This window comes from Macrobrachium rosenbergii, chromosome 51, assembly GCF_040412425.1.
Source record: "Macrobrachium rosenbergii isolate ZJJX-2024 chromosome 51, ASM4041242v1, whole genome shotgun sequence".
NCBI lineage: Eukaryota > Metazoa > Arthropoda > Malacostraca > Decapoda > Palaemonidae > Macrobrachium > Macrobrachium rosenbergii.
This window is the reverse complement of record NC_089791.1, coordinates 32502388-32526532: the sequence shown is the minus strand read 5'-3', so window position 1 is coordinate 32526532 and position 24145 is coordinate 32502388. Positions and strand designations below refer to the sequence as shown.

General features: G+C 35.2%; 3 protein-coding genes across 5 annotated transcripts in view; 1 reads left to right on the top strand and 2 right to left on the bottom strand.

The window, feature by feature from the left end:
• Positions 1-325: 325 nt before the first annotated feature.
• On the bottom strand, positions 326-15595 carry LOC136833301 (deubiquitinase OTUD6B-like). 2 transcript variants are annotated; one of them, XM_067095247.1, is made up of 9 exons: positions 15440-15595; positions 14102-14264; positions 10363-10502; positions 9173-9333; positions 7376-7463; positions 5803-5992; positions 4994-5198; positions 3747-3794; positions 326-1726 (listed from the first exon to the last, which is right to left on the bottom strand). In XM_067095247.1, exons 3-9 carry the CDS (start codon positions 10442-10444, stop codon positions 1568-1570), a joined length of 933 nt encoding a protein of 310 aa, XP_066951348.1. In that variant the 5' UTR covers positions 10445-10502; positions 14102-14264; positions 15440-15595; the 3' UTR covers positions 326-1567. The 2 variants fall into 2 exon arrangements, with proteins under 2 accessions (XP_066951348.1, XP_066951347.1); XM_067095246.1 differs by having other exon boundaries at positions 10363-10738; positions 12716-14264; positions 15440-15592.
• Positions 15596-16110: 515 nt separating this feature from the next.
• Vlet (Valette) lies at positions 16111-22125 on the top strand. 2 transcript variants are annotated; one of them, XM_067095244.1, is made up of 6 exons: positions 16111-16594; positions 17874-17973; positions 19040-19141; positions 19820-19975; positions 20706-20800; positions 21775-22125. In XM_067095244.1, exons 1-6 carry the CDS (start codon positions 16575-16577, stop codon positions 21899-21901), a joined length of 600 nt encoding a protein of 199 aa, XP_066951345.1. In that variant the 5' UTR covers positions 16111-16574; the 3' UTR covers positions 21902-22125. The 2 variants fall into 2 exon arrangements, with proteins under 2 accessions (XP_066951345.1, XP_066951346.1); XM_067095245.1 differs by having other exon boundaries at positions 16300-16425.
• Positions 22126-22480: 355 nt separating this feature from the next.
• The window catches only part of Loxl2 (Lysyl oxidase-like 2), a 30938-nt gene continuing 29273 nt past the window's right edge, over positions 22481-24145 (bottom strand). The window contains exon 9 of the mRNA XM_067095236.1: positions 22481-23905. Coding sequence (XP_066951337.1) covers positions 23783-23905 — 123 coding nt within the window. The 3' untranslated portion in view covers positions 22481-23782. The remainder of the gene's footprint in view (positions 23906-24145) is intronic.

Here is a 24145-nt window from a genome sequence, read left to right as displayed (position 1 = left end):
CTGAATGTTGTTACGAACTTGATAATCTTACCAGTGCTCATGTTTTAAAAGCAGCCAACTTTTGTAATGTTGTTACAGGATTAAATGGACAGCTTGGTGTGACTTAAGTGATCTCTGTGTTATTGATATTTATATTCAGTTTTATTTCATTTTTCTCTGTACTCTTTCTTATCTCCATTCTTGTTTTACAATAACCTGTCTTTAGAACTGGTTTTTTTTTATTTGTAACTGCTTATACGTACAGAGTTCAATTCATCCATATCACATGTTCCTTTTTTTTTCAAAAAAGTGACTATCATTGCATAAGGGACAAAAAACAATCACATCAGGCTCTAAAAATCTTGTTAGGTACTCATTTGTCTTGTTTACGATTATTTCTAATAATAATTACCAGTTGTCTCAAAGTATGCATTACTCATCATAAGTCATTTGACAATAACAATAAACAAAAGAATACCTCAAGTGAATCTGCTAGAAATACAGTTTCTTTGGTATATTTTGTGGTCATTTTATAGTAAAAATTAACATTGATGTGAGTATCATTCAATCAGAACAATAATGCATGCATAAAATATCATCTCTTTATTTCCTAGTACTTAAAAATAAAAGATCTGTCATAGGTAAGGCTGTCCATAAACAGCAATAACAGGGAACGGCTAAATGATTAAATTTAATACAAGTAACTTGTAACCAACTTGTACAAGAAAACAAGAACCAAACATCCACAAATTAGGCGAGATCACATGTTATCCTTATGACAGACAATGCATAAATATTTACTTACACTACCATGCACAGTATAATGAAACTCAAGGTCATTAACTTTGCTAAGTACATGTAGTTGATTATGAAATTTGCTTAGTTACTCTGATATCATTCATATACATCAGAAGTTTTTCTATGAAGCACACAGCAGAATTATATCCAACCCTATTATGTCAAATCTCCATTGACCAAGCACAACCAATTTTGGAAAACTGAAGATTACTATTAGATACTCAGAGGGCTCAACCAAAGAATTTCTTTTTAAGTGATGGGTAAAACCTGAAGCAAGGTGAAGTGAAAGGGGTTGACAGCTAAGCAGGAGGAGTCCACAGAGGATGGGTGAAAAGTAAACAGCAGAAAGCAATACTGGAACCAAAAAAGCACTGCAGGGTACTTTTAGGGCCACTTCCTGTGTGCTTAGCAAGGTGCACTGTACATAGTACTTTCCAACAAGGTGGATACTTTTGAAATAAGGTATAACACACATCAATGTCATATAACAAAATGAACTTTTAGAATATGTAACACCAAATAACAGGATGGTATTAACAGCTTAACAACTCAGCATTTTTATCCTCAATTCACAATTGACTACTAGAGGTCAACCAATAGAGGTTTACCAGTTCATCTGCTTGGTGATAGTTCATCTAGCAATTTCCGTTAGCTAAATCTAAATTAAATTTTGCTTTAAACAAATAATAAGATACTTTAAGAGCATGAAAACGAACTTTTCATAAAGTAAAACTCTAGTGCAACCACGCACAAAACACTAACAATAAAATTCCCACTAAACAAAAATTAATCAAGTTTCATCATCATCCTCATCTTCAACTTCTTCACCTGGAAGTACAGCTACTGAATTATAGTGTTCTCCAAGGCCATAGCAGTGACGATAGTAAGTCAAAATTATGGGTTTCTCTTCATTGCAGCATTCCCCAAATATGATAGGTGATCCTTCAGCCTACAAAGACCACATTTAAAAAAATTCTATTAAAAATTATCACTTTACAGAGAACAAGTCTTAATTATAAATTAGTTGCTATGGCATGTAAGAGTGCCTTGAAATGAATTGTGGGGTTAGGAAAATATATGGATATCTAGACATTTTCTGGAAAGTTAACATGGCATTACAATTCATTATTTACATGCCAAATCATTGTTTTGGATGGCAAATTATGCCTCCGAAAAAAAGACATCTTAATCCTAAATAGTTAAAATTTAGCACTATTTATAAACTTGAATCTGATTCGTAGGCAGATGCTCTGTACTGTGTGTATATTGCAGGTTTGTTCCAATTTACATCTGACCAATTATAAACTGCCATCAGTCCATAGCAATGATAATGCTATGTCCACATATAAAAATACACCTGCAAGCATTAATAATGTTACAGAAATAGGAAAATGTCATCATCTCTAAATCTGACAAAGGAATACTGTATGTTAAATCTAGATACTGACATATACATTAATAACACTTGAGAACTTTTAAATGATGAAGAGACCTATGAAAAATTAACAAAAGATCCCCACAACACATATTGCTGTCCAGTTCATTAAATCATTGAGAATCACAGAGGGTAATAAAAAGGATATCAACTTCTTAGAATCATTTAAGGTAATCCATCACTCTACCCTTTTTCTTTGGTATCCCAAAAACGCATATGGATGGAATTTCCCTATGCCTTATAACATACCACCTGACAACATACAGTGTACCCAAAGTCGTTGGATGTCAAGGCAGCAGTGTTCAAGGAACACTGCCTCTCATGCCTACCTTGTAAACTCAATAACTTTTTTGGCAAAATATGTCTCCAACAAAAACCAGGGATGTACCCACCGCCCTGATGCCATGCAAAACATGAAGGGGTAGGTTCTGCTTTTCTAATTAGGGACCCTGACACAATTCTTAGCCCATGCAAATAAACTTTGAGTGCTTAGACTGGGCACAGTTCCCATAAAAGAAAAGGGAATTTCTTCTTCATGAGACTGCATTCATATAAATATATATATATATACTATATATATATATATATATATATATATATATATATATATATATATATATATATATATATATATATATATATATATATATATATATATATATATATATATACAGTGGACCCCACTTATTTCGCAGTTCAGCATTTCTGATTCAGTTATTCGCGGATTTTTCTGAAGAACATATTTTTCAATAAAACGGAAAATTGGTAATTCGCAATTTTTTTCATAGAGCAACATTCACTGATTAATGTATTTTCAGGTTATTTTCATGACTAAATACATTTTTTATGATAAATAAATTATTTAATAATCTTCAAGTACTAATATTAATGTAAACACAGCAAAATATCAATAAAAGGTATTTTTTTCAATGCTTACTTTAAAATTTCTTAATTCAGAGAGAGAGAGAGAGAGAGAGAGAGAGAGAGAGAGAGAGACAGACTTATGTAAGCCTGTGGAAAGACACAGGTTTGTAAGCTTTGCGCTGGTAATAATAAACCAGTTTTCTCTCCTCCTTATAGGAGGAATCTCCTTATAGTGAACCCTCCATAGGTGAGACCACCTCATAGTGAACACTCCCGGTGGCTACAGCTCCCTAACTTGGTTTTCTCACCTCGTTCTAGCGCCTACAGCTACGCCACTCAGAAACAATACTGAAGTGATATTAAAGTGATATTGAAGTGATACCGAAATATTAAAATATTAAAGTGTTTTAGGATGATAGTTTAACGTATATTTGGTGTTTGAACTATATATTAAAATAGGCAGTTATAAGCCTTTTTAGAAGGGGGGTTCCAATATATCACAGACTTTCGGTACTCGCAGGTGGTTGTGGGTCCAAACCCACATGAATACAGGGTGGTCAACTGATGAACATAATTTCATTTGTGAAAAATTTAAGACATATTAACCCTTTACTCATAAACCTGTTAATATGCACTAAAGTACATTTCTGCAACTCATAATATCACATACCTGTAAGACCTCAATTTTTCTTTTCAGCACTTGTGAGAGAGCACGAAGCTGTAAAGAAGAACATTTACATAAAATCAACAATCACATTTAATATTATGAATTTCAAGAAATATGCATTTATAATAAAAGAACACAAAAAAGATATGTAAAATGAATAGTGAGTTTTGTTACTGATTATCATATGTTCTAAACAAATAATTGTTCTAAGATTCTTTAACCTTTCAGTGAGCAGAATTTATATACTGGTCTGTAGTGTGACTTTTCGTGTTCCTGTTTCAATTCAGGAACTGGTTTTGTGCAAATTGACTGAACAGATTTTGTGTAAACCTCTGCTAAAGACTAGGGAGGTAGATTGTACAGGAACTATTTTGAAATTAATATTAAATATTGTATACGTGTGTTGGAACTTCAAAAATTTCAGTCTGTAGACGGTGCAAAGAACACTGTAAATGTAATCCTGTTGACAATGGTTGGCACTTTTTTATATAATATCAATTGTGAATTCATAAACATGTTATACTTGTATATAAATTCCTAATACTGTATAAGCATTGTATATGTATTTGTTGTATGAATGAGTGTAGTTTATGTATGTGTGTATAGATTACTAAAAAAATATAGGTTTTGCTTGAAAATGATCAATGTGTGAACCTTCAAATTGCTTCACATATTCACCCCCATCACAATCATACTTTCTGAAACCATTCATCTTACAAAAAAGCTGTCACTTAAAATAATAATCTCTGCTGCAGGGTACCAATCACAGTGTGCCTCATAAGGAATACAGCAGATGGTGCTAATGGTTCTTTGCCACGTCCCTTAAGCCCTAGCTGTCTTGATTTCTGGCTTTTTGTCTTCCGTCATTTCTTTGGTCTGTCTCATGTAGATCTTACATCTTCAACCTGACTTGTTCCATTTCAATCCTCATTTAAAAACAAATTCTTCAGACGAGCCCTTTGACAGCTAAACAATGTAACTCTGTGGAATTGTCAAACTACTTTACAATATTAATACGGAAATAATAACAGGAATGACAGTTACAAACAAGGGTTTTACAGCTAGGTATGCTCTGTATATGGTATGAACAAAACTGTTTGTAGTATAATTAATAAAATAATGTACCTGATGAGAAGCCTGCTAATGCTAAAAATTCTCCTAAAAAATCTGAAATGAAAAACTAGCTTTTACTTTAAAAGAGGGTCAATACTGAAGTACATAACCAGAGCAATATGTAAAATGATTCTTACCTCTGGCTGCCCTCCCCAGGCAGAAGTGTTTTCAATCTGGTCACAATACTCCTCAAACTCTTCAGGGGTCAACTGTTCACCAGTGTCTGGATTAGTGATAAAAGGGCCAAAGTCATCACTGTGAAGACGAATATACTGGCTTGCTTTACTTCTTAGCCACGAGACCGTTACATCTGCCATTTGATGAGCCATAGCTGCATACATACTGTTGAAAAAATACTGGACAGTCATTTAGGATGTTAATAAGACTTGATGAGATAAATGACATAGCATCAAAGATAATCTCATATGTTGAATTCTAGAGGAACTTTGAAAAGAAATGGAGGCACTAAATAACTCCTACGATCCTTGATCTATGGAGTTAATAAAATGAGGTCATACTTATTGGTTTAACACGTATCTTGCAATTGACCAGCTTTCACCAAAGGTATGTCCATATAGAAGGCAAAGGTCTGTATTCTTAAAGGAACAATTACTTTCACAGTTAAAAAAAGGCAACACTGAAATCTAATACTTTGCCTTGCATGTTGATGAAAAGACCAATAGAATGAATTTTTTACATAAAGAATATAATTAAGATATCAAACATAATGTTTACGAAAACTCCTATAAAACTTTTTACTATACTGAGCAGCTATACCATCAAGGAAAAACTCATGAACAAAATGCAATGTATAATTTAAAATGGAAAAAGATTCTGAACTATGTTATTTGAAAAGCCAGCACCCACACAGAAAATTACATACTAAAACTTTAGTAAATTTTTAAATAAATGCCTGAAACAAACACACAAAATTTATATATATTACCAATCGCCATCAGGTTTTATTTCAAACATTTTTAGCTTCCTGGCTTTTAGCAAAGCCTTCAGCTTAGCTGCTTCAACGTTACGAGCACAAAAGCGGTTGTTTTCCTTTTCCTCACGTATTAGGGCTTCACGAGCTCGATTAGCATCTGCTTTCTTCTGACGCCGTTTTGCCGCTTTACTCATCTTCTTTTCTGTTAATGTAAGGTACAATTAATATACAGTATTCAAGCAAGCACACTAAACTTCAGTACATTAAAAACTACACAAAATTAAAATAATTTTCCTCCCACCTAAACAGACCCTCACTTTACTTATGCTATACTTCCCACAAGAGCAAAGCACAATACAAAAATAATTACAGAATTATTAATTAATAATGTGAAGTCCTCATAGCATTGGGTGCCATTTACAGTGTGCCTCCAACCCAATCTGCATTGACTCTTGCCTTTAATTTTAATTCATTCCCTTTTTGGCTCTTGCTACCCTGCTGTACAACTTCATTAACTTTGCCTTTCTTTAACTTCTTTACAATTAGGCACAAATCCTTTATGCAAGCCTTACAAAAGTTTAGAAAGTGGCATAGTGGTCTTATTAAACTACTTCATTCAAGTTATATAACAGCGACACAAGACCAGGCCCTAAGAACCACATATGTCCAAAGAACAACCGACTGAAATAACATCTCACCCACATGCAGGAAGTGCAATATGAAAGATGAGAACATAAACCACACAGCAAGCAAATGTCCGGCGCTTGCACAGAACCAGTACAAAAAGAGGCATGATTCAGTAGCAAAACCCCTCCACTGGAGCCTGTGCAAGAAACACCTGCTAGTTTGCAGTAATAAGTGGTACAAACAACTACCTGAGGGAGTGATAGAAAACGATCAGGCAAAGATCCTCTGGGAATATGGTATCAGAACAGATAGGCTGATATGTGCCAATAGACCAGACGTGACAACGGTTGACAAAATCAAGAAGAAAGTACCAAGGGACACCAGAGTAGATGAGAAAGAAAGAGAAAAAACTTATAAATATCAAGACCTGAAAATCAAAATAAGAAGGATATGGGATATGCCAGTGGAAATTGTACCCATAATCATAGGAACACTAGGCACGCATCCAAGATCCCTTGAAAGGAACCTGAAAAACTAGATGCCAAAGTAGTTCCAGGACTCATGCAGAAGAGCGTATGGGATTAGAAACAGCACACACAGTGAGAAAAGTGATGGACTCCTAAGGAGGCAGGGTGCAACCTGGAACCCCACACTATAAATACCACCCAGTTGAATAGGATGACTGAGGTAGACAAAAAATAAATAAATAAATAAATAAAAAAAATAATAATAATTATAAATCACACTGCATACTTATCCCTAATTAGTACAATTCTTATCTTATAAATAGCCAAATTGACTTAAGGAAGAGGAGGGATTTAGTTACAAATGATTCTCAGTCAGAATACCATCCTTACCCTTATCCCCACTAGAACTGTATGTAGAATAAAAGATTACCATAGCCATCATGCACACAACACCACATGAAGATACTGTACAGCTGCAAACTTCAACTAACCTGGTCCTTGAGTGCCATATACCTCAGTTGAATCAACTTCCAATGATTCTTGTTCTGTCATTTCAGTAGAGATCTCTGCATCATTACTCTGCAATACAAACAAAGGCTATGTCAACATTTAGGTATTAAATATAAAAAGGATTCAAAAACACTTCTTAAACTTTACAAAACAAAGTCTGAGTTAATATACAGTACTGTACTTTATTTTGACTCATACTGGCAATGAATAAAACATGGTTTGGGAGAGAACCTGCTCCATGATTTTATTCAGAAGTGGACAAGCTATATCTAGCCATATACAACACTGCTTAAAATACTGAATACTTTATCTGATTATATTTGGCGTAACCTTCAACTCACAGCTTTCTTTCTCGACGGCAGAAATGGTAATCTCTCCCATATCTGTATTAATGCATCCAAGGCCCTGCTGGATAATAAAATACTCTACAGATGTAAAACAGTAAGTTCATACCCTTACTCCCCAACTTTGTATATACTGCATAAAATAAATATACTATATATGATAAATATGCTTACAAACAAAAAACAACACTCTTCAATCTGTGTATAAACTAGAATGGGGAGTTGAAACACTCAGCACTGGAAGCTACCCAGATTGACCTTGTGTAACCAAGTAGCTCAGGACGTGCTGAATCATCTTCCTCAGAGAAGGCTGAGCGCTTCCTGACGGAGGAAGGAGAGGGGCACCCCAGACAAATAAAATACATGCTACACTGCACAAAAAGCATGAAATGTGGCTACTGGAGGGGGGGACACTGCACAACAAGTAAGGCAAGAAAACACGCAACAAATTATTCTCGCACATGTGGCATGCACAAAGGAAACCTCCGCAACGAAAACCGGAGACAAAGACAACCAGACACGCTGAAGGCTGAGATCACAGGGGCAAGATAGGCCACAAGAGGTCGTGACAGATCAAAGGCTTAAGAGAAAGGATTTGGTTTTAGCATCAAGACAACTGAAGCGTGCCTTATGCGAATAACTCAACTTAGGAAAGCGTAGATTTCTATTTCCATTGGAAAAAATATAAGAAAATTAACACATATTCACTCTCTCTCTTTCATATATTATGCTGAAACTGCGTAAGTGGGCCATACTCGAATAATCTCTTTTTTCATAAAGAATAACAGAGAGAGAGAGAGAGAGAGAGAGAGAGAGAGAGAGAGAGAGAGAGAGAGAGAGAGAGAGAGAGAGAGAGAGAGGCAAGCAAGTGCTGCAAGTGCTGAGGAATGAAAATACATACATATACACACACACACACACACACACACACATTTGTACATACTATAAACACACTGATTTTCTACTGAACAAGTAGCTATCATTAGGGTACAGTATAACTTTATCCCCATAAACAACATACCTATAGCCAATAGGATACATACTAAGTTCTCTAAGGTATGAAAATCAATTTGTGAGTGCTCTTAAGATTCAAAGAGAGAGAGAGAGAGAGAGAGAATGCAGTTTTTAAAAGATTACAACAGCATGAACAGCAAACAAGGTATGAATGCTACCTAATCACTTTATCATATCTTGGACTCTTATGGACATGCACCAAATGCAATTTAATTTAACAGCTGCAACTGAACAAAAAATTAAACAAGAACTAAATGCAATATACCTAGTCTTTTGTTGTGTTGCACAGAGAGGCATTCCCATTATGTAATTTGCAGTTCTGCTAATAGTTTGGGAGGTCAAAAATGTTCTATATTTTTATTTTTTCATTTCCTTACTGATTATAAAACCATAATTATGAATTACATGTAGCACACTGACCTCCTCCTGTTGACCTTCCGATCCCTCCTTATGACCTATCGCAGCGAGTTCTTCCGAATGGCGACTTTGCTGTTCCTGCTCAAGACGCGTAATTTCTGCTGAAATTTCCTTTTTCTTTTTCTTATCTTTATTTATACTTTTCTTGAGCTGCTGGATTTTGGCTGTAAATGAAAGACACAAAAATTGCTGTACATAATTAAACATTTGACCCTTCATGTATGAATGCTGGCGCACAAATTTTTGCCTATACAAAAACCATTCTAAAAGAATAATTATACAAAATTACTTTTCAGACAATCAAAATTTGCTATATCTCCAACAATCACACTTCTGAAAACACATACTTATGGAGACTTCAGAGTCAGCAGTGTTGTGCTGCTAGGAGAGACACTGAATGGTAATGTACAGCATCATTTACAAGACTTATACATACGCATCATTTGGCAATACTCTGCATGGCATCAATCAGTGATGAGTAATCAAAGTGTGAACATCCGACATTATTCCTATCTCTTTCAACATCATGCTGGGTCATTTTAAATACCACATTTGAGCTATTTTCTAAGATCTTTAGCTAACAATATGATAAGAACATTCAAGTGAATACTAAACTAGAGCATTGGAAATATCTCTCCAACTTGGTGTGCAAAGAGACCAAAATAAGAAACTGCGCAATTCAGAGATGGTGTACTCAACTCTTTTGCAAAATGAACACACAGTAAGGGTCAATATTCATAGTGGTGCTGACAGTCAAGTTAGTGGGTAAGTCCACCACCCCCTCAGGCACTTGTCTTGTTACCAAGCTTCAATGGCCAAACCAGAACCAGCTTTCAATGAATGTATATCCAAACAAAAGATGAAGCTTTATATCCTGATTGGAATCAATGATGCTTTTATGTTCAACGCTCAATTTTTTTTTAAGTATAACAGGGTATTTACTTTCTTGGTGTACTTGGCATGCAGCAAGATCAATTGTGCATCTCTGAACTTCCTAAAATTTTTTCAAAATAGGTTGAGTGAATCCTACATAAGTGAAGGGCTGAATGATTTGTATTTTGGTTTCAACTATTAACAGCATTAATAAGTTCACATACTTACAGCAGCTATACCTAAAAATTCCAATTAAAATACTTTTTACTTCATATTAACATATTCTACAAAGAAAGAGAAATACAGTACATAAATCTTACCTTGCAACTCTTTCTTCTCTTTACGATGACGGGCCAAAATTTCCTCCTCTGCTGAGGTCTCCTGTATTTCTTCATCCATCATACCACAGCTAAAATGTCTACCTCACTCAGTCTGGTAGCAATCGGGATGGCTCCAAAAGCTGTAAATGGATATACAGCATTACCAGTTTTATATAAAACCTTCAAAATTTTCAATAAAAAATTCTACAAAAAAATTAAGTATTAACCAAACAAAAACTTCTTTCAGTTTTCTTCTGAAGTTGGAAAGAGAAACCCACAAGATTCCTGTGTATAACTTGTTTACTTGTAAATATTTACATATTACTTGAATCTCGAGTACTTTCAGGTCCTAACTGTGACCCTTTTTCAAGTACATCTCTTGAAAAAGGGTCAAAAGACATCTCTTGAAAAAGGGTCAAGAGACATCTCTTGAAAAAGGGTCACAGTTAGGATACTGGAAAAGTACTGAGATTCAAGTAATATTTAAATATTTACAAAAAACAAGTTATGCACAGGAATCTGTGGTTTCTTCAGCATACTTTAGGTCTAACCAGACCCCTTTTCAAGAGACATCTCTTGAAAAGGGTCACAGTTAGGACCTGAAAGTACTTGAGATTCAAGTAATATTTAAATATTTAAATTTTAAGTAAACAAGTTATACACAGGAATCTTATGGGTTTCTCTTTCCATCAAATGAAGTACTGTTAATGAAGAGGAAAATCTACAAAATTTTAAAGATACAGTACTGTAACTCAAGAAATACTCAAGTTCAACACCTGCCTAGCTAAAAGTAAAGCAAAACATCCGCACCAAGTGATGGCCTAAGAAAAAGTCTTAGGGATGGCAGGTGAGTAGCAGGATATTCACCCCCATGTAACCACCAGTTAACCACCCTTGTTAACTAGTTCAACAACAATTTCCAGCTCACACAAAAGGTTACCCTCACATCAAAGAGTGATGGCTCGTATTTCTCTAGGAACAAACTGAAGTTCACCTTTACAGGGTTAGGAGTAATTCTGAACCATGTTTACTAAAAACAGCTGACACCATGTGTTTCCCTTACTCCTACACAAGAGGTGACTGTATGTAATTCTATAGGATCAGACTGCTGATAAATGTACGACAGAGTACAGTATATTAATTTCTCACCAACATGGATTCCAACATTTGGCACTTTTTTCTTCTGAAAGATGAAGGGATAATGCACAACTTAGCCACATATTTGGTGATGGAAGCACAAACTTTAAATACATTTTTTGTGAAGTCTTAGGAGCTCATCTCCTTTCTATCACTGCTTTTTGTGACGTTTATGATCTTATCCCTTATTTAATAATTAGGTATGTTTTCTTTCAAAACGATTTCACAACTGCTCTGGGTGAGGTAATGAAATTTTTTCTGGGATATTGTCAAACTCTTCCTAGTTATCACCATTCAGTACATTTAGCAATGGCTGCCTTGTGTATAAAAAGTTCTAATAGCATAAGTACAATCAGATAGCAATAGTAAAAATCTTTATGTATATACAATGAGTTTGAATGATCACGGAGTAATCTCTTCTGCTGTACAATGCCTTGCCTGCTATACCCATACCCACATAGCATATTGCAAAAAGAGTACACGCTCCCTATACTAATGAACAACAGCCTTCTAGAGGCTTACATTTACCTCCGAAGCATAAGGTAAGAATTATGATAGCTGTTTGCACTGCTTTGGATGGTTGCTAGGGAAGTGATCCCTACCATCATGCAAGTTACGACATGGGTTTCCTAGGTTTGGTTGGGTGCATTCTTGAATTTCATACACTCTAGACCAAGTTAAGTTGAGCCATTGAGTCACTGAGTATGTCCAAAAAGGGTAACCCTCCCACAACCAATCTGACCCTGGGGCCCTAGGTTAGGATTAGAGAGGGTTAGATCAGGATGTGGCTCTGTAACTTACTTAATTCTACATCACACCAGTAAAGCACGCTACACCATGTTGTGGGGGGGGGAGCAGTCATGTTGCATTAGGCACCATAGGTCACATTCAAGTTATGGTTAAGTCTAAGATGTATAATAGAAAGTGACTGGTCACATCTTTGCACTTTAGCCTACTTTATAAAAATGGAAGGGAATATAAAATTTAGGCCAAAGCCCAAGCACTGGGACGAATGAGGTCATTCAGTGCTGCGAAGGAAATCACAAGTAAAAAGGTTTTAAAGGCGTAAAAAGAGGAGGAAAACTTTACAGTTAGGAGAGGGTTGAGGAAAGTGAGATGAAACAAAGAGAATATAAATTGTGTTGCAGTAAAAGGAATGAACGGGTTGCAGTCTGGGGCCAGATGGACGCTGCAAAGAACCTTAAGTAATGCTTACAGTGCACTAACAGCAGTAGGGTAGCCTTCTTTATAAGATAATGTTTGGTGACTTTTACTGAATGCATAGGTGAATGCATAGGTGAGCCACTTAGATGATCAGTTAGGACCATTTACATTTCTGACTTTTATATTAAAATCTGGGCAATGCATCTTTAACGTTTCTTGTTTGTGCGATCCACTGAGCTACTTTTTGGGTTCTGGCCACCCAAAATTCCAGCAAAGACCTACACGCTGGGGACCTCCTTTAATCGTTAGATAAAGGGGGTTAAAACTACAGGGTAACTCTGCACGGACTATTAACTTGGAAACTGATTTTTCCTTTACTAATGGTGTTGCCTGTTGTCGGTCAATTATTATTAACCTCACATCTCCACAACATCCTTGGGGACCCTTTGGGAACGCGGGGTTTTGGCTGGGGGAAATTGTTGGGATAAAGACCGGACTGTCATACTGTTATGGAATAGTTCCACACATGCACAAATCATTAGGGAGTCATATGTTCAAGAAGGGATTGGCTAAGGACATCTGTTATAAAAGAAATTATACTAACCTAATGTACCCTAACCTAACCTAGCAGGCCGCGTTACTTAGCTGGGGGTCAGAGTCCCATGGACCTCCCATTTAGGAAACTCCAGTTTTCACCAAAAGCTCCCCTATAACTGCGCATGCGCAATAGCATTCCAGGATGCCAGCATACGATTCTCAGGTTAATTACAGTCGAAAGACAAAAAATAACGGTAAAAATTCTTGATAAGCAACAGAAATACTACACGAAAAATCAATATCCAAAGTAATCCCCAATGTGGAGCTGTTGCATACTTCTACCCATTTACATTTTGACTTTTATCTTAAAATTTGGGGAATGCATATTTGACGTTTCTTGTTTGTGCGTTCCACTGGGCTACTTTTCGGGTTCTGGCCACCCTCAATTCCAGCAGAGGCCTACCCACTGGAGACCTCCTGTAACTGTTAGATAAAGGGGGATACAGGAAAACAAAAACGAGTCGATGTAATAATACGAAAGCGAAAAATACCCTAGGGGCACTACAGTAGGCAAGGGTAGAAATGATTAGGCTACCCTATGTAGCCTGGACCCTGCCTATGGCGAGAAATCAATTAATATGACCTAGTTCCCATTCATTTTTCCACTATGGTCTTCCAAAACTGTCAAAATCATGTGAAGGGATGCCCCAACTGGACCGTTCAAATGTGGTCCATGCCCCGACAAAACGTCAAGTTGGGTACGCCGATGGAGAGCTAGGCAGGCCCGTGGGCATCACGATTTTAACATTAAATTAATTCGTAACAATATTACACAGGTTTCTGGATTTAACCTTTATCCAACCAATGTAACTTACGATGAAATTCACACCAAAATACTTACGTTAGCGATGAGAGGCTTCTCTTCTCCCTAAATCTGCGGGTCCCTCAAAGGCAGGGTATGGATGACATGTGTGGGTCCGTTACAAAGGCCTCTCCCTCAACTGCTCTATTTCACTACTATTCAGCTCCATAATTCTATTCCACGGGTGGAAAAGAGGAAGAAACTGCAATGAGAAATTACAACAGCTTAGAATAACTTAAGAAATGTAAATTATGTACCACGTTGGTAAAACGATAAAAATAATTATTACTATTTCCAATTCCATCACGTCTTGTCAATGGTGTCATGCCAGATTTCAATGTCAGCAAACAGCTTGATGTAAGAATACTTCGGTATCCTGTCTATGCTTTTGCCTGCTTCCATTACCATCACTTGTAGAATAGAATAGAATATAGAATTTAAAGGCCAAGTACTTGGACCTATGAGGTCATTCAGCGCCAGGGGCTTGCACAGACTTTCAGAAGGTCAGGGGCTCAAGTGGTAAAAGGGACACTCCCTCAGATTTTGAAAATGAAATCTGCCATGTTTTATATGCTGCAATGATATAATAATATACGATATCTATAAAAAGAAGAAATGTTGAAAGGATAAGGATCCTTAGCTATGAAGAAGAAAAAGGGTAGGGGCTCAAGAACCCTGTGCACGTCCCTGTTCAGAGCTGAAACGGAAATTGACAGTAAAAATGTTTGATAGGTGTAACAGGAGGAAAATCTTGCAGTTGCCCTATAGTCAAATTGGAAAAACATTTGAAAAGATGATAGAATAAAATAAAAGATATGCAAAAAGAGGAGAAGTGAACAGTGCACTTTGTATGTTAGTGAACTTGGCAGGAGCAAAAAGATGGTTTATTCTAATAATGCACTGGACAGAATTATCACTGACTTGTTATATAAAAGATAGTTTTTGTAAGAACATGGAGTTTAGTCAAGGCATGTATAAACATTAAACATGGCCCCTAATTTCAAAAGAAATATGTAAGAAGTTTAAATTTTAAGGAAAGCCGTTGAGAAATAGGGGAAAAACGAAGCGGGGCTCTCGCAAGATAATCTAATTTGTTAAAGTTAATCTGTTACTAATGAGAGTAAGACTCTACCTGCAAACACCTGTCTTCCAACCGTTTGTATATAGTCTTGCTAATATATACACTGTAATTCCTAAACTTTGTATCAATTCTCTGAAGATGGCTTGGCCATGGGCTGACATTGTTCAGGAATTAAAGCTGTTTTTCATTTATTTCCACTAGTGTTAGATGTTTGTGTTGTATATATATATATATATATATATATATATATATATATATATATATATATATATATATATATATATAAAGTCAAATACCTGTAAGCTTCATAGTAGCTACCAAGAGGGCATCCAGGACAAGGCAGCACGTATATTAAAACAACAGTTTATTTTGCCGACGGCGTTTCACAATATCTCATTGCATCTTCAAGACTGACATGTCCAAAATCACTTAAAATCTTTGGACATAACCTAACTAAACCGAGTTGAAAAAGAAACTATAACATTCTAGAAAAAGAATGAGGGTAAGTGAAAGTTGAAGTGCTGACCAAAATATAAACAAACGACTAGTTGTGCTATGAATAGCTGTGTGGAGGTTGTGTGGGTGGTAAACGAGGGGATGTTAGTTTGCATTATGATGGACTCTAAAGTAGTTAGTTCCCCCCTCTTTTTGCGTGTAATATATATGATTTTAAAGTCTGCATAATTGATGTTGGTTTTGCAGTGCATCACATCTCTCTCTCTCTCTCTCTCTCTCTCTCTCTCTCTCTCTCTCTCTCTCTCTCTCTCTCTCTCTCTCTCTCTCTGCAAAACCAACATCAATTATGTAAATATTAAAATCATATCTTCCACGCAAGAAGAGGGGGGAACTACCTGCTTTAGAGTCCATCATAATGCAAACTACCATCCCCTCGTTAAACACCCAGACAACCTCCACACAGTTGTTCATAGCATAACCAGTTGTTTGTTTATTTACTGGTCTGCACTTCAACTTTCCCTTACCCTCTTTCTTTTTTAAATGTTTTAGTTTTATTTTTTACTCAGTTTAGGTAGGTTAAATCCATCATTGTAGTGATTTTTAAATTTTTGCTTTTTAACGTTTTTTTTATAAGACTTTAAGCGATTTTGTAAATTTAAATTATATATAAAGATATATATAAGAGGAAATAAGAAATTTAAAGACAAGGTGCTACTGCAAATGCATCAGTTCCACTTTTGCATCGAGAGGAAAGGAACTGTCAAGTGTCACGGAACTTAAGCCGTTGCAAAGAATGGGACCTTCTGCTACTACTATTACAGCCCAAGTAGGCGTTTATCGTTCCCTATGAAAATTATCCTACTGAATTGACTGAATAAGTGAAGTAGTATATATATGATTCGCGAAAGATTCGAGAGTCCTCTAATTTGTAGTTAGTGTTGAACGGAACAAAGTTTAAGCTGTGATTTCAACAATATGCTTCAGTTAACGAAGAGGTATGATTTAGTTACAGTATCCAAGCTTACAGTTGATCAGCTTAACGTATTGAAAGTCCTGTAGTATGTTGGCAATGTCGAACACCTGTATGATTGAAAGATATTTATAAGTTCAGTATTACAGTTTCCAACCTTTTGGTTGTGTTATTTTAATTTAAACCATTAGTGTATTTTAGGCATGAATGCAGGGTAAGGGGTCACAAATTACTTGAGGGGTCCAGGGGGAGGGGGTTAGCCCCCCGACCAGGTTATATTCCTTCTGAAATGCTTCTTACAAAAATAGTTTAGGCTACAGTAGCCTTAGCCCCCTATTCTGCTTTCACTCCAGAGTACAATAATTGTTTAAAGTAAGATTATTCCACAAAAGTATATTCACCTTCTCCCCGAACCCCTCCCAAGTTATTTATGACCTGTACTCCGCATTCTGCCCTAAATTTTTTGGACTTTAAAACATTATTTCCGTGTGTTTCAATGTGTGCTTTGAACATTTCTGACAATTATTTTGTTAGCAAATGACCTAATCCATCGCATTTAACCCAGTCTAACCTAGGGTACGAGTTACCCTAGTGTATGATATTAGTTTGAAAACATTGCTTAAACTTTATTTATTCTGAACGAGAGCTATCAGTGGAATTAGGCTAGTGTCCTTGTATTTCACTTTTTTGTCTAATCCTTCAGGCCAGCCCTAGGAGAGCTGTTAATCAGCTCAGTGGTCTGGTAAAACTAAGGTATACTTATTTTGCCTTTTCCCCCACCCAAGAACCCTGCTCATAAAGTGGTTACACTTTATTACCTTGTTACAAAGCCTTAAAGATTATTTCAAGCTGTCACTGAATACCCCCATATAAAAGACTCAGGTTTGTATATCTAGGAAAAAAGGCTAATTATTTACGGATTATAATACATTCACTTACTTTAAATGGAAATGTAATCTGTGAGAAGGAGAGTTTTATGTATATGTAAAATTGCTTGCTAATTCTGGCCTTATATTGGACAAGGGTAAAGCTATTACCTGGGATGCATATGGCTGCCCATGTCTTACCAACCAATGGTAAGTGGTATACCTTGATGACATTTCAGTTTGTTGTCTCTCTTGCTGTATGTAATACACATATTTCTTATAGAACATGTAATAAAGTAATTCATGTCCCATAACATGTAATTCTCTAGTCATTTGTAAGTTATAAGGCAATAAGTATTCTCAACTTAAGCTTGAATGTATGGCGTGCATTTGGTTAATTACGTACTTTAGGTCTTAACTGAATCTTATATTTTTCAGACTTCAGGAAGGGATATCTCTAATGAATAATACAGATTCAGGAAAAATTAATGGTCTTCTGACTCGAATATGCTCAGCTCTTATTTCAAACCGTTCACAGGTCAGTAGATGAGAATGAAACTTATATGTACTTTGTAATACTTGTATTCTCTGCCTCTTCAGATGAATTTCTTATCTTATAAGTGTAGTATGATCTAGTTATGGTAAAAAACTTTGGTTTGAATCATTAATTCAAGACCATGTTTCAGGGTTCTTTGGAATTATCTTAAAGTGTGGTTCTGTAGGGTGGGGAACATTCTTACATGGTTCTGTAGGGTGGGCAACATTCTTACAGAAACCTTAGTTGCTTGTCCTTGCTTGTGCACTGTCCTTGCTCATGATTTGCTTGTGCACCACTTCTGCTTGTGCAATGCTTGTGCTATGTATGTGCTCATACTTTTGTAATTCTGTGCCTTACTCATGCAGTCTGCTTGTTCCCTGCGCATCCATGTGCACTATCTGTACCCAGATGGGATAATTATAAGTAACGATAAAACCAAAGTACAGGCAGTCCCCGAGTTACGATGGAGATCCGTTCCTACAGCTTGTTGTAGGTCGAAATTTGGCGCAAGTCAGAACAATAAGTAATCGGCGGTGTAACGGCAGATTTTTGGGTTTGTTGGAATCACGGTAACGTTGGGTTGATGTAAGTTTGGGTTTTTGGGTTTATGTTGGAACCACAGTAACATCAAGTTTTCTGTGTCAGTCAGAACCACGTAACGTCGGGTTCTCAGTGTTATGTCGGATCCAGATTTTTATGAATATTTTTTAACAACGTCATAAGATCGGAACGTCGTAGGTTGAGACTGTCGTAAACTGGGGACTGCCTGTATTTACAAACAAAATATTTCATACAAACTTATGACTTAAACCTGTAAGCTCTTGCATCCGAGCCCTGCTGATATCTTGCAGTTAATAAACTGGATGATACAAAGAAGGATTCTGATTGATCCTGGAGACGTATTACCAGCTGACTGCTGTTCTCTTTCTTTGAAAAAGGGTCAAAGTATCTGGGACTAGCTATGGCACAGAAAAGACTCTAATCATAAGGAATAAGTTTTGTATGGAAAAATTAATTTTGTTTCCGGGCAGTTATAGTTTTTGTACGTGGCAGTCTTCATTTACAGGTGTTTACGGAAGAAGAAGAAGAGAAGCTCAGTGCATCGCTTGTCATCACCCGAGACCAGACTCAGTTGCTGATTAAAACAATAATACACATTATACAACAGGTTAGAAACTATTTCACAAGAGCATATTAAAGCATCCTAATTAAAAGAGTGCATTTGTACTAAATTAAATTTTTGTGTCACTTTTATTTTGTAAAAAGTATATATAAAATAGGCCTTAATTACACTTCTCTTTCATTTTGTAATTTTACTTTGAGTGGCTGTTTATTTTTTATTAACTATGTAAACGTAGATACCGTTACTGATTTTTTTTTCTCCATTACACAGTGAGTGGGTATTCATTTCCCCCCTGTCTCTCTGATCATCTGTTCTTTTGATTGATGCTTTTGTTCAACTGCTTACTTATAAGTATGTTACTTATTGCAAGCAGTAAGAAGTACTTTGGAGTTAATGGGCATACTCAGCAATTGTGTAGCCATTTCTTCTGTTTGCATTCATATTCTTTTGTTCTCAATTTCATTACTTAATTTCTTTACTTAAATAATTTTGTTTCCCTTAGAGGGTAATTAGGTGCGTATTTATTTCAAATACCTACGTGCTTTTTAGTATTTGCAATAAGTGGTTACACAATACGACACAGTACTGGTTTTTGTTTTCATATAATTTTCAGGTTTTTATAAACTTCAAAGTATAAAAGCTTTATATCTGCTCATAATTTTAAAAATCCCTTTTAATCTCACTTTGTACAGTAGTTCTAAATTATTATGTTATGATGTGCAGGCAGCACATGGGATGGTACGCCCAGCATTGTTGAAGGAGCACCTTTTGGCTGCTGGGATATCACAAGATAAAACAGACATTTTTATTGAGCAGTGGTCCGCTAACGCAAAAGCCATCGTTGACACGCTTCGACAGCAGTGTCTCTCAGAAAAGCAGGTATGTTGTATCCATATTTATGTTTGTATTGTACAGTTATTTTGTGTGTACAATATTTTACAGTTTGATGAAATACATAAAGGGACATTTTGTTGCTTAAATAATGCACTATGCAAAACATACATATTATAAATGCATTTTGTATAAAACTACATGTGTAAATACAGTACAGTATTTCATAGTTTGGAGCTTGCTTTTAAATCATTTCATACCCTTTTGAACTCCCCTTAACCACAAGTTTTGTTATATGGGCTCTATCTTACATATTCAGATTCTCGTATTAATACATATTTCATTCTTGTAGACAAAATTTCCCTGTCGGTAATCTATGAAAAGACAAGTCAGGCATGAGACTAGTTGATGTACAAATTGTTCCTTTATAATTACAAGCCTTAAAGCTCCATCTGTGCTGTATTTGCCAAAATCTGAAAATGGGAGATTTAAAATTGTATCTTTGAGGAGTCTATTGTACACAGTATACTGTATTTGGTTTAGGTTACCAGTGTAATCTGTTTGGTTGATGTCATTCAGAACAGCTTTCTCTATATAGAGAGTTATTCTTGTTGAAAATTGTATTACTAGGGCATTTGATACTATATGAAAGCTCAAGAGATTTGTGTAATATTTTGGTGGTTAAAAATTATATCGTTGTTAAAAATAAAATAATTTTAGAGTGCTATTCTAATTCCTTACAATGCTTTCCACAACTTTTTTATTAATTATTTTTCAGTTAGAAGATGTTGCGTGGGACTTACATCTCAAATCAGCATCATCCACTCTAGCACGGCAGGCACAACCTATTGCTCATGTGCAATTAACCCTTGGGTAGGTAATTTTATGTTTAGTAGGATTAAGTTCTGAAATTTTCATTTATAATAGTTATCTCACCACGATTGCATCATTCATAGTAAGTTCCCACCTCCCAGTCAGTCCCATTAATCTCCCAGCCTACAGACTACAGGAAATGACAAGATGGTAAGTGATGGGCACCTGTAGGTCCAGGTAGCACATTTATACTTTTTCCATCTATTAGATAAAAGGATTGTTGAGTCTAGGAGACATTTAAGGCCATGAATGTGTTCACATATATGAACAAGGGGTTTTATCCCATCACTTGTGTTGTGGTTACTTATCCAGCATACATGAAAAGTGAGGCTTTTAGACACCCAGAATCTCCGGATCCATGAGGCACTTGCCGACAGTTTTCTTTTATATCAAGAATGGAATGTCTATTAAGACACAAGTATTGGATATTTATGAGTAATGATTGATTTATTTTTTTATGAACAAAATATTTTAAAAAATCAGATAATCATTTAAAGATTTCTCCGTAATTTCACTTCTTCTGTGATATTCATCAAATGGCAGAATATCTGCTCCTTGTAAATACTAAAGTACTGTTCTCAACCTCTATAGCATTAACCACTCACACTGAAGAGGAAACATGGATATTTCAAAACTTTAATGTTTACATACTCATTTTCTCAATTTTGTTTTTCACCATGCTGATCAGTGTGATATTGGCCACCTGATATAATTATTTACTTTACGTAACTGCCCCTGGTGTACTGTTAGTTTTAATGTCATTTTGAATGGTCTTTTTTATGAATGTAGTACATAAAGCCTTTTTAAAATTTATGGGTTGGTGAATATAGGAAACAGTAATTGTGACCGACTTATAAATGTCTGAATTTTGAACAATTTTGATGTATAAACAATTTTAAGAGGACACATAACGTTATTTTCTGTTAATGACTTTATCAGTAAAATATCTAATCCTTTCCCTGTTTCATTTTCAGAGATGGAACCTCTAAAGGCAGTTCCACAACCTCAGAGAAAGTTTTGATGCAATTCAGTCATGACCAGTTATATGACTTTTATGACCAGTTAGAGCAAATCCAGTCTCATCTTGATTCACTTCGTTAGTATAGGACAGAAAATGGAATATTTATACAAGAGCTTTTTCTTGGAGTTTGCACTTTGTGACCATTTTATATTTAACTGAGAATGGTTGGCTAGTCAGAACTTCATACAGTGTATTTTGTGTATTGTGCATAAGGGTTTAATTTGAAATGTTTATTATTTGTTATGCTTCCTATATTCTCAGTAAATTTTGAAGTAATTTTTAATATATTGTAAATAAAAGATGATTATTTTTTCATTTCTCCTAGGATAGGGAATCTTATTGTTTCATGAACATTTTTTGTATGCAGGTTAATATCACTTAAAAGATTAAAAAGAATATATGATGAAAAGCACTGGGTATGATTCAGATAATTTGTAGTTTTTCCAGTGAAAGGAGTTTGCATTGCGTTGGTAGTAAATTTTCTGAACGAAAGTACGTTTTCCTCAAAAGGTTGAAAGCCATTGCTATGATTTATTCATTTCTTCACTGACCATGTAATTTATAGTTCAATACTACATATGTAAAGTTCATCATTTGTTGCACTTTGAAAGAAAAAGTTTTGTAATGCAATTGATATATTAGGATAAAGAAAGACATAGTAATGTGTTGTTTAGTGAAATTCAGTATTTTCTTTAATAACAAAGAATATTGGAATCTTACAAGAAAGATTGTTCAATTTACAGTGCTTTAAAGCTTAAAAAATATGGAATGAATCTACCTTATATTAAATGGCAGTGTGATGAGGAGCATGAACTCATGCCCTGATATGGACTAGCTGCAGTGTTAGTATTAGCTATTTCATCTTACAGATTATATTGTTATTGTGGTGATGATAAATCTTATCTGTAACCTTGGTAAAACTGCAATAATATTCCATGGCTGTTTCAGACTTCATGAGTTATACGTTAAATTTATGTAATCAACAACTAGGAAGTTATTAAGTTTTATGGAAACAAAGTTCTTAATTGATGTGAATGTGGTAATGTGTCACATCGCTAACCAGTACAGTTCCAGTTTTGCAAACTGATTGGAGCATCACCATAAATACCTAGACATGTATGTTGCTCAAAAACTGTAATGCATCTGGAACTTATTGTACAGAGTACTGCAATAAATTTTTGGCTTGTAATCATTGTTCATAGATAATTTTGAGGTATTTTAATGAGATACATACAATATACCTCAAAATATATTCCCTGTCTATATCCCAGTTGTAACCATGTTTATCAGACATAATGATCAAAATAACTTTCTAAGTTTTCATGAAATACATTATGTAATGAAAGATCCTCTGAAAATGTTGAACACCTGGTTTAATTCTAATTGTTCACGAGTCCTCTTTTCCAGAAAGTTTTCATTTTTGTAAATCTTTGACTCTGAAATTCAGTTTTTTGGAATTTTCTATATACAATATCATATGGTATCTTAAATACAAAGGTTCTTAATGCAAATATTTTCTTATATTTAAGACAAATGTTTGATAATTTCTGAATTTTGCCGATATTGATGTTAGGAGCTATTTTTATTACCTAAGTTTATATTCGGAATAAAGTGTTATTGTCATTTGATGATCGGCAGTAAAATATCATTTACAAAAGATTTAACTATGGCAGAACATGATGTGCCAAATCTTTGTAACATACCATGTAGAGAATACTTTACTCTTAATTTGATGTGCACACTGGATATACAATGAACAGTATTCATAACTGATATCTAAGCATTTTTACGAAAAATATATAAATTCCATTATGATGAACATGGAACTACCTGCTCAAGAGACAATGTTCTCGATGTATGTTCACAGATTTTTTCTTGAAGTGTTTCACTTTGGAAGAATTGAGGATGGCATTCCTTTGTGTATGGTATGATATATTAGGATTATTTTGAGATCTTACTAATTAAGGCCTAGTCAGACTGCAGTTTCCAAGCCAGACACTTTGAGAAGTATAGATAAACTCACACAATGCTGCATTGTTGTCAAAGGACACCTCGGGGACTTTAAAGTCAGGATTTATTGCCAGCTGAAATTATTAGAAATCATGATTAGAATCACTGCATGTCTTATAAAAAAATTTGCTCACCACAAGCAAACTTCTTACTGTTTTTTTTTTTGCCTAAGAGCTCTGTTGACACAGATAACTTAATATTATGTGCTGAAAACACACGAAGTGTTGGTTAATGTTGAGTAAGACCTCTCTAACTATGCTGAATGATTTAAAATCATCTCTTTTAATAGGGACGATTTCTGTGCTAAATTTTCT